General features: G+C 53.9%; 1 protein-coding gene across 1 annotated transcript; it reads right to left on the reverse strand.

Moving 5' to 3' along the window:
- Positions 1-790: 790 nt before the first annotated feature.
- Positions 791-10,561, reverse strand: LOC113209701 (otoferlin-like; the record flags this gene model as incomplete). The annotated part of the gene is made up of 19 exons (XM_052272956.1): positions 791-2,919; positions 3,013-3,113; positions 3,198-3,416; positions 3,606-3,804; positions 3,900-4,087; positions 4,185-4,315; positions 4,395-4,564; positions 4,660-4,830; positions 4,940-5,121; positions 5,352-6,038; positions 6,454-6,566; positions 7,090-7,276; positions 7,454-7,622; positions 7,840-8,153; positions 8,269-8,520; positions 8,895-9,095; positions 9,269-9,421; positions 9,725-9,841; positions 10,179-10,561. Coding segments are annotated over 19 exons (4,118 nt in total), but the record flags the coding sequence as incomplete, so codon positions are not given.
- Positions 10,562-10,689: the final 128 nt, after the last annotated feature.

The raw sequence follows: 10,689 nt of genomic DNA on the forward strand, positions 1-10,689 counted from the left end.
CATTGAATTCCGAGAATGCTCCCCCCCTCCCCCTCCCACACTACTCACACACGCACGAGCGTAGTGCTGACCCACAACGCTTTACTCTAACCACGCGACGTCACGTGCGTTGCGCCCGGCCGGCGTCGAGGGGCCCAAGTCAAGTCCCTTGGCTCGCACTCAGTGGCCGAGCCAAAACACCCCACTAACCTTAGCTGCCGGAGGCGGAGTATCGCGCTGGATGTTGGCGGGCCCTGGACTGGCGAGATACTGAGCCGGGCCGTCGTAGGTCGGCGTCAGCTCGTCGCCGCCCTCGCCCGCCCCCGCTCCCCCCGCTTCCTATCCCCACTTCCTCCCCTCTCCGCCCCCGGCCCGGTGTTTACCTGCAGACCGCCCGCCCATGCGTGCTCGGCCGAAGAAGATTGGGGCGAGATGACGATGACTCGACACGGCGCGCGCCGCCGTCGGCGTCCGGGCCTAGCCGAGCGAACCAGGCAGGACCACGTAATGGTGTTTTCTGGGGGTGGCCCAGGCCGGCCCAGGCCACCCCTTCGTTCGTTAGCCGGTACCAAGAACCAAGATAACGCCCACCATAACAGACTGGCCGCGCGGCTTTGGGAGGCAGCGCACTTATCGTTGCATGTCATGTGTAATTGTCTAACACTTTTAAAAAGGTCACGGTGACATAGCGAGTCATATTGCCGGTTCAAAACTAAGACAAAATTGTGGTTTTGGAGGGCAGTTGTACACTCGTTCGGACGTAGAATACTTTTACGTATCCGTGTGATTGGGTTGTCTATGACGAGTAGGCTTAAAAGCTGTGATGGTTGTCCGTTTATTATTGAACCCAAATGGAGTTAATGTCGATACACACATGGATTCTCAAGCACTTATAGCCATTCGGGAGCATGCCCATTAGAATATTCGTTCCTTTACTTGATGGAAAACAAACCGGAATAAAGACAGAAATTACTTCTATGATTTACTTAAAAATCAAACAGAGAAGATTTGTGAGATAGTGAGAAAAGAACACTCAAACGAGCTTATTCTAGGTAATGTCATTCGAAAAGAAACATTAGAGAAATGATCTGTATTCAACAATGTCGAGGGGTCAGATCTATGTTCGAATCTGCTTTCTGACTTTTTCCTATAGAGGATCGTCCGGAAAGTACGTCCGTTGCACAGATTTATTCGACAAATTGCGAAAGCTTGGCGCCTGCGAGACTCAAGATAGGCCACCCCGCAGTACACACATGAACTGCAGGCAATATGTTATCTACCTACCAGGCGCTATGAGAGCTCGCAGGGGCTGAACTTTGCAGGCTCGTAACGGCGGATGGCGGACGTACTTCCGGCAAGAAATATTCACCGGTGCTGCTTTTGTTGCTATGCGGATCAGAATCCGGACAATTCGAGCAACGTGAATCCGAGATTAGATTATCCCTTCCGACACTGCTTCTTGATGGACACCTGCACTGCGGTCACATCGCGCTCGATATAAGTCAAAAGCAGATAAGCGCTGTACGGGGAATCTCAGCCTCATAGACTGACGACCGTGTCAAAATATAACTAAAAGGTAACTTAATAGTAAAAACAGGAATTATAACAAAACAAATTTTTGTAATACATTCCGCTCTCTCATTCGCTCAATTTTTTAAAATATGCTCACAGCCAAGGTACGCAGGTTCCGAGACGGACTTTGTGAACTTGGGCCTCTAGGGCTCTTACGCCAGAAGAAATGAGGCCCTTATTCATAAAAAATATACCGCCAATATGCGCCTGCCTGGTTAAAAGGTATGGACTAGTGCGACTAAACAATTGTTAACAATGCATTGCAAAGCTGTTCGAAATCGCACGCCCTTGCGAGGGAGATTTCCAAATAAAACTGTACAAAAATACAATACGCATTAACATTTAGCCCGATATGAAAAACTTTACAGGCAAAACAGCCAGCTGTTTTGTTCGTCTCAACAACGTGGATGGGTTTTCAGTTAACCACATATTCCCTAAAATTTATTGTACGGCGTTTTGTGATGCATCACAGATGAAACGCATCACGAAACTGAGCCTACGCCTGCGGGCGCTGAACTATTTCTGTCACTTTATAAATTCCTACAGCGGACTTTTACCGCCGCCACTTCCGTTGAAGCAAGGTGCGTGATAGCTTCGAACTACAAGTTCTTCACAACCTTAAGTCGAGCATTGTTCACTGCGGTGGACACTCTAGATAGTAGTTGCGATTAGCGAATATGATGGGCGCGGTATTCCGCCGCACCCTCTACGCGGTTTAAAAATTAACATAATGAGCAGTAGCCTACATATGCTTTTACGGTTTATCGACAAAATTATTGTTTTGTTATTGCTTCAGAATTTTGTATTCTGTATAATATATATTCTTTTGTCTCTGAAGTGTTTACTAACTTGTCTTTGAGTAAAATATATTCGAGCAGATATGTAAGTTCCAGCAAGTCATTGTTATTGTTCATGAAGCTTTGGGCTTTCGCCGTTGCGTGCTGCATGGGGCTTACGCAACGGAAAAGTCTTGATTGTCGTTGGCCTGTTTGCCGAAAAATGCACGCCACACACACGGCCTTTAAATCTTGAACAACCATGTCGTCGGCGATGCCCCTCGCTGGTCGTCAGCAGCACGGGGTACCGCCGGCACATGGGGCGCTTCTCGCAATTATTATTTGTTGCACTACAGCGACTGACTGCAGCACCGAGTCATTGATTTGTAATAAAACTGTCTGTTGTCTGCCTCAGGCTCCCATGATCTTTTTGACGGTGTAGCCCGGCACGGAGTAGAAGAAGAGCAGCAGCATGACGGCCACGGCGAGCACGATGAACACCTTGAGGATGGCCCACTTGTAGTTGTGCCACACGATGTAGCGGATCGACTTGAGCGGGTTGAGGAACCACATGAAGGACGCGTCGGGTCGGCTAAGAGGTAAAATAAAACAGATAGTGAAAAACGTTTCCTAGCCTATATGCCTTGCCTCCCTCCACCCTTCACCATCCACCTACGATACTCACTTTGGTTTCTCCAGCGGGTCGGGCTCGTTCCTACCCAGTCCGGCGGGGTTCTTCTCGGCTTCCTCTTTGGTGAGCAGGTGGATCTCGGCCTCGACTTTCCCCTGCGAGAGAACAAACTCCGTGAATGATTTGGAAGTCAACTGTTTCCTAACTGCGGACCGTAGTAGTCGAGTTTCTACACGCACCGTGAGCTCCATCTCCTCGTTCTCCTTCTTGACGTAGAACGGCCACCAGCCCTTGACGCGCTTCTGCTTGAAGATGTTGACCATGGGCACGCTCACGTCCGTGCGCAGCATGGAGAGCGTGCACAGCTTGGAGCTCTTGGCGCCGCGCGGGAAGCGGTTCAGGTCGAGCGTGATGGCGCCCAGGAAGTCGTCGGCCGAGAAGTGGTCCGCGTCCCAGACCTAAAAGAATCAGGGAAAAATAAAAATAAAATCAATAAAAGGTAATTTTTTAAAAATACAAAAAAATAGTAAAGTAAAAATCAGAAAAAAATGGGAAAGTAAGAAAAATGGGTGATTTAAAAAAAAAAATAGGGAAAGTCAGAAAAAATAGAAAATGGACGCTTGAATTTATGGTGGCGGACTCCTTGCCTGCAGCTCGAGGCGCGCGGGGATCTTGCACTCGGTCTCGTCCCACGAGAACATGGACTCCTTGCGCGAGATGACGATCTTCTCCTCGGCCACCAGGTAGTCGAAGGGGAAGACGAAGCGCCAGTTGAAGTTGCCCTCGCCGGTCAGGGAGCGGTAGTGGATGTCGGTGCACTGGCAGTCCTCGGGGCCCTTGAGCCACCTATGGAGCACGAAAGCGAAAAGCAACAGTCAGTCGCGGGGGGTGTGAGATTCATGGCCGCACCGGTTCCGCTCGCAGCAGCGCTCGACACCCACCCCTTGACGTAGATGTCCGACATCTTCTCGCCCGTGAAGAAGGCGTCGTCCTCCAGGACCACGTCGTCCGTGTTCCAGATGACGACGCGCAGCTCGTACGACTTGGGCTTGCGCGGGGAGATGTCGAGCGGCGGCCCCGGCAGCGGCATGTCCATGGGGAACATGTCGACCCACATCTCCAGCTTACCCTGCCGGAAAAAAACACATAGGAAAAGTGTCATCGGCGGAACTCTCTCCGCGTCGATGCTGAGCGAGGGGGAACGAAATGGAGTTTGGGGGGAGTACCTGTTCGATGCCCGGCTTCTCCACGTTGTACAGCGGCCTGGTCTCGATGTGCTCCGGGACGAGCTGGCAGCCGATCCGCGGGAACTCGTGCCAGCGGTGCAAGACGGCGAGGGCCATGTGCTCCTCGAGGACTGCGGGCGACAGACAAGCAAAGCGTTAGACGGGGCGGGGCGGACTGAATCAATGTTGGCGAGCAACTCGCTCACTCACCCTTGGGGCTGAAACACGCCTCAAAGTCGTCGTTCTGCAGGAAGAAAGTTCGCCGGCCCACTTTCACTTTGCCGTTGGAGTAAACGGGCGGCTCCAACTTGCCGTCCTTGCACAGCTTGGCGAGGATCTGAGTCGGCTTCATGGGGTCGCGCCACTGGTTGTAGCCCCCGCTGTCAAAATGAGATCCAATTTCGACGTTGAGTTATTTTTTCAGAAGCAAACAAACAAACAAACAAGCAAAACGGCTCCGTTTCTTTCAACTCACTCCTCGTATTTGGCGGCAATGCCGCATGTGGCGCGGTGTCTGCTGTAGAATCTGTTCTCCAGGTCGATCCTCGTCTCGCCGATCATGTCGTCCGATCCGACCAGATCCCAGTCCAGGATCTGCACCGTTAGCATCGAGTCCTGGGGGAACGTGGCCTCGAACTCGAAGCACCTGCGGGCGGAAAACGTTACTTACGAATAGGAATCAGATGTTGGGGGGGAGGGGGTGAAGAGGGTTGCTTTCATTTGCTGATGCTAGTAAACATTTGGGGCTCCCTCACTTTCCGAACACCGGGTTTAGCTGCTTGGAGATGTAGTTCTCCTTGTCGCTGATGCGCTTGGAGCCCAGCTGCAGCACGATGTACGGGTCCGCCTTGCCGTTCAGGTCCATGGGGTGGAGGTCGTTGGCCTTGACGATGTAGACGCGCACCAGCACGTGAATGGGCTCGTTGGACGGCAGGCCCTGAGTGAGTGGAACATACGTGGGGGGTGGTCACGAGTATTTTACAAGTAAAACTATAGGGTACTTCACTCAAAAGAAAATCAGAAAAAAGGGAGATCCGAAAAAATCCAGGGAAAATCAATTTTAAAAATAATATTAAAAAAACAACGGAAGAATCGGGGAAAAACAGAAAAATCACGTTTGAACGAATTTCCCTTCGAGTGAAAAAGTCTTGATTCGATATCACTCACCTGGAAAAAGCCATACTGTGGGTCGAAGCCCATGATGGTGTGGTCCTCCACGTCCTTGGGCAGCGGCCAGCGGTACACCTTGATGGCGCCCTTGAACACGCCCACCACCCTGCTCTCGTCCTCGGCCTCGTCGCCCGTCTTCTTGCCGCGCAGCAGGTCGAAGGTGAGCAGCCACTCCTTGAAGCCGTTGTAGTCGCCCTGCGCCTCCAGCTCGTTGGGGTACACCTTGGTGAGCGCGGTGCGCGTCTCGCGCTGCCGGCGCGCGCTCTTGGGGCTCAGCCTGGCGACGAACTTGGCCGCCGTCGCGGTGCCCTTGAGCGTGTGGTGGTGGCCCTTCTTCTTGTTGGAGTGGTCGGATCGCTCCGAGGCCGTGGTCGAGTGGCGCCGGCCGCCGCCCCCAGCGCCCTGAGCGCCGCCGCCGGGGCCCTGGGCGCCCGCGCCCGCGCCGCCGGCGCCACCGTCCGCGCCGCCCTCCTCCAGGCCGTGCACCAGGCCGTTCTGCTGCGTCGCCAGCTGCGTCTCCTTGCGCGCCTCCTTGCTCTCCTCGATCATGGCCTCCACCGAGGCGAAGTACTTGGTCCACCAGTCGCGCGAGCCCTCGTCGCCGTCCGCGTCGTCCACGCTCTGCTTGCGGTGCTTCCGGTGCGCGTTGGTCTTCATGTCCCTCCTGCCGTGGAGCCCCGTGCCCTGAGGAAGAAAACCGCACAACGAGAAAAATCAATTATAGAGCTCTCATGAAAAAGTTTCAAATAAAAGAAATATTGTTTGCACCCGGAATCTTCTGTAAGAGGATTGTTCGAGGCACATACACAACATGCTAACAAGACGACAGACAGATTGCACTACATGTTCAGCAAAAATTATGAAGCAGGCCAACCCGCAGTAGACGCATGCAGCGCAGACACTGTTGCCTACCTACTAGGCGTTAGGCGAGCACAGGCTGAACTTTGCCAGGTTCATAACAGACGCACTTTTTTCCGGAGGGTCGTTTGCAAGGCAAAGCCGCCCGCGTGCGTGTACGTGCGTGAGAGTGTGCGTGTGATATAGCCTCAATCAGGATGGCGGGAGGGGTGAATCAGCGACTCGATGAAATCATACTTACGTAGTCGAGCGAGATTGCCGTCTCCTTGGAGATGAGCGGGCTCATCTCGTGGTCGTCGTGGGATATGACGACGGTGGGGTGGAGTCCCGTGCCCGCCGCGCTCGCCTCCAGGTCTGCGAGAGAGAGAGAGTGAGAGAGAGATAGAACATTTCCAAGTCTGTTGCGCTGCTGCTGCTGCTGCTGCGCGGCTCGCACCGGGCTTAATCCTTTGGCGCCGCGCAACCACGTGACATCCCCGCAAATCTCTAGAGAGCCGGGCTGGACCACGGCGGCGTGGGATGCTGCGGGACTGATCTGACGCGACCCCGGCGGGATTGTTTAATCCCCCCTGGCAGAACGGTTGGAGGCCGGGTCACACGGGCCGCACGAAATAGGAATGCTTTTGGATGCGGAAAAGCGGTAGGGAGGGGGGGGAGGGGGGCGTTTTGGTTGTCAAAGGGATGCCGCGAGGGCGCGCAGGGCGCAGCAGGGAATATCGCATGTCAAAGACCCCCCCTCCCCCCTCGCTTCTCCGACGCCCCCGCTACGCGTGCCGCTTCAAGCACGTTTAAATGATGTGACTTTGACGCAGTTAGCCCCACTCCTCCCCCTCACCCTCGGTCCCGACCCCGCGTGAACCCCACACGACAAACTCACTTTGCAGCTGCTGCATGGACCGCTTGCGCTCCTCGGCCTCCCGCTCGCGCTTGGTGAGCGGCGTGTACATGTACTTGTGGATGGTGTTGATCATGTGCGTGCCGACCAGCGTGTAGCGGCCGAAGCTGCGGCAGTCCACGGCGCGGATGGTCAGCGGCGGCCGGTACAGCTCCTGCTCGGGTAGCTCCTGCAAAAAGGGCGAAGGGGGGAAACACAAAAATCAGTAAGTTTTTGGGAGGAAAAATCGCAATCTTTACACAGAAAAATTGATTAAAAAAAATACTCCAGAAATTTGCAGGAAAAATTGATTTATTTTTACCTAAATATAAATGGGCCAACAACATTTTTTAAACATGGTTCTTACCAAGTCGAGGAATTTAACCGGTGTGCTGAAATTGGGGTTCTTTTTCGCGTTTTGGATGACGGACGAGTACAGGATGTGACCCGCGCACTCGATGTCCACGCGGGGGTGGTCTACCTTCATCAGGTGCACCCTCTTGAGGTCGCGCAGGCCCCAGAAGAGCACCTCAATTCTGAAAAACCGGGCATGTTCCGCAAATCATCAGTCTGCAGTCGATTCAAAATGTGAAATCGAATCGATATCAAAATGATCAAAAAAGTGTCGATATTTGGCCAAAATGTTTTTTCATCCTTAATCTGATATTAAAATCGACATATAATTGACATAGAAATCGTTTGGATATCGTTGCAGCCGTGTTCCTGCTTCTTGGCGAGGACGTCGACACCCACCGGTACTTTGCGAGCGTTGGTCGGATGCCTCTCGGCACGGGTAGGATTGGTCCCTTGTCCTGCTGGCTGCTGGCCACCACCATGTCCTTCGGCGTGGGCAGCTCGGGCACGTCCTGGCCCGGCGGCGCGCCGCCCCGGGTCGGGGAGGGCACCTCGAGCAGCTCGAAGGTGGCGAGCAGCTCGCCGGCGTGGTCCGGGCCGCGGGAGATCTCGTACCACTCGAGCGACGGCGGGAACTCGGGCTTGGCGTACGGCTCGTCCAGCATCTTGACGTGTGGCTTGGCCATGGCGCGCCCGATGAACTCGGACTTGCCCTGCGGGGAGGAGACGGGCATGTTCTTATGCCTCGGGACACTTTTAGCGAAGAGATCTACGAACTTGCGGTTGTTGTTCATCTTTGCAATTAACTCATTTTTTCGCAAGGCTCACCACTTTGTCCTGGTCGAAGATCTCGATGATGACGGTGGGCGGGTCCTTCTTGACCTCCTCTCGGGTGCCGTAGACGAGCACGTCGTCGAACACGAGCAGCTCGTCCCAGGTGGGGCTGAGCGTCTCGTCGATGACCTGGGTGGTGCGGCAGTACTCGCCGATGACGACGCGCGCGAACGGGTCCGACAGCCCCGACGCGTCCGAGCCGATGAGGGAGCGCGCCTGGTACATGTAGGCCCGCATCTGGAACACCTGGAACACAGCACGGGACATTAATTTGTACCTACCATCAAGTGGGTGAAGAAATGTGCTCCCATTACTGAAAGGGGCACCGGCGTGCACATGCTTGCTGCCCTTCTTGGCGTAGGCGGTTCAAAGATTATGGGGTCCTAAAAAGGATCAGGACCACGATCGGAGTACATATGAACTCGTGATATTTTTACCCCAGGGGACAAATATCATGTTAAGCCGAGGAATTCCCATGGTGATTCTGAGTTTAATTAGGGAGTCCCCCTGTGTCACGAGGTCACGTAGTATGTGCACTACTCCTAACCGAGCACCTTATTGTCGAGTATTTATTCGAACCCTCCTGTAGCCTTCCCCCGCCGCTTCCCACTCTGTCTTACCCGCTTGTCGGTGTAGTGGATGACGCTGGGCGGCATGGCGCGCGGCCGGTCCGCGTTCCGTATCTCGTTGGAGAGCTCGTATCCTTTCGTCAGCCCGTCCACAAAGTTCTTCTTGTGCTTGAGCGTGCCCAGCCACATGTAGACCTGCAGCTTGGTCTGGATGGCCCAGCCGGAGGGACCCAGGCCGCGCTTGCCCGGCAGCTGCAAGTAAGGAGGTATTTTTTAGAGGTATCTATATTTTAATGAAAATTTTCCGTGAAATAAATCAAATTTTAATTCAAAGGTTCTTGAAAATTTTTAGCTTATACAATATGAGAGTGAGTGCAAAAAAAAAAAAAAATGATTAAAAATGTGATGACAGTCGAGGTGCGCACCTTGAGGAACATGGTCTGCACCTTGCCGCAGTCCCGACCGCACTCCTCGGCCACCATGGAGTAGATGAGGTCCCTGGCGGGGATGCGCTGGTAGGCGGTGCGCTTGTTGTTGCTGATGAGCCACAGGAAGATGTCCGGCAGCGCGTGCTGCGGCTGGAGAGAGGGAAGGGCGTTGAGTGAATTAATGGAGGGGCTCTCAGACCACTAACCCGTTTCTCCTTTTCCCCCTCCTCTCATTGCCCACCCTTTTCACCTTGTACTGTACTATACAAGCTCGCCTACAACTATTGTTTTCGCTGGGTCTGACAGCTGACCTTAGAGGCCGGCTTAACTACCACCCCTTCCACACCCACTCCCGCAGCCCCCTGGGCCCGGGCCGGAGGCCGGCGCACCCGCGGGACTTCGCCGCCCTTTGCTGCCCTCTCGTCACCCGGCAAGATAACGTGCTGTACTTACGTCTTCCACGAGGAACTTGAGCTTGTTCAGGTAAGTTTGAGCAGTCTTGTAGCGCTCCTTGAAGGAGTGCTTGGTTACGAGCGCCTTGAGGTTGCGCGCCATGGTGCCGATGTGCTCCTGGAAAATTGAGGGGAGGTGAGCGAGCAGAGCGTCAAAGGTTGGGAGTGCTGAGTGCGTACCGGAAATGGGCCAAACAAACGTCTCCAATGTCACGATACAAACAACTGCAGTGACACACTCACACAAATGTAAACATGTTCTAGTCAAGTCAGTATGCCCTAAAAAGTGGCCCTTTTCCTGCAGGTTGCTTTTGGAATGTCATGTAACTTCTCTTTATTTTTGTAAGTGCACCAAATTAAGATGCTAATCATCTGCCCCAGCCCCAAATCACTTTGATCAATCTAAAAGTACACACGAGAAAAAGTCAACGAAGTGTCAATAAAGTTCTGCTTACGATCTCTCGCTCGCATAGCCGCGCGCGCTCGCGGTCCAGCTTGGTCTTGCCGGCGCCGGGCTGCGAGGCGGCCTGGCGCGCCAGCGACACGTAGCGCGCGCACTCGGCGCTCAGGTCCTCGAGCACGGCGCGCAGGCGGCGCTCGGCCGACTGGTCCTCGTGCTCGGACAGCGCGTGCACCTCGGCCAGGCCCTCCTCGAGCCGGTCCGCCACGCGCGCCACCACGTTCGAGTTGTACATGCGGCGCCGCAGGTCGGGCCACACGCTGCGCACGTGCATGCACGGCTTGTCGTCCCAGTAGGGCAGGAAGTAGTACAGGCGGTCGTGCGTCATGGGCTTGATGGCCGTGGTCGTGCTCTGCCACGAGGACTCCGTCACCACCTCTGCGCGAAAAAAATAAATATTTGTTTTGTTTGTTGTTTTTACTGACTTTTTCCGACTTTATTTAAAATTTTTCTGATTTTTCTGAATTTTCTGATTTTTCTTAAATTTTTCTGTTTTTTCTCAATTT

This window comes from Frankliniella occidentalis, unplaced genomic scaffold, assembly GCF_000697945.3.
Source record: "Frankliniella occidentalis isolate FOCC.00 unplaced genomic scaffold, Focc_3.1 Scaffold233, whole genome shotgun sequence".
In the NCBI taxonomy this organism is placed as follows: Eukaryota; Metazoa; Arthropoda; class Insecta; order Thysanoptera; family Thripidae; genus Frankliniella; species Frankliniella occidentalis.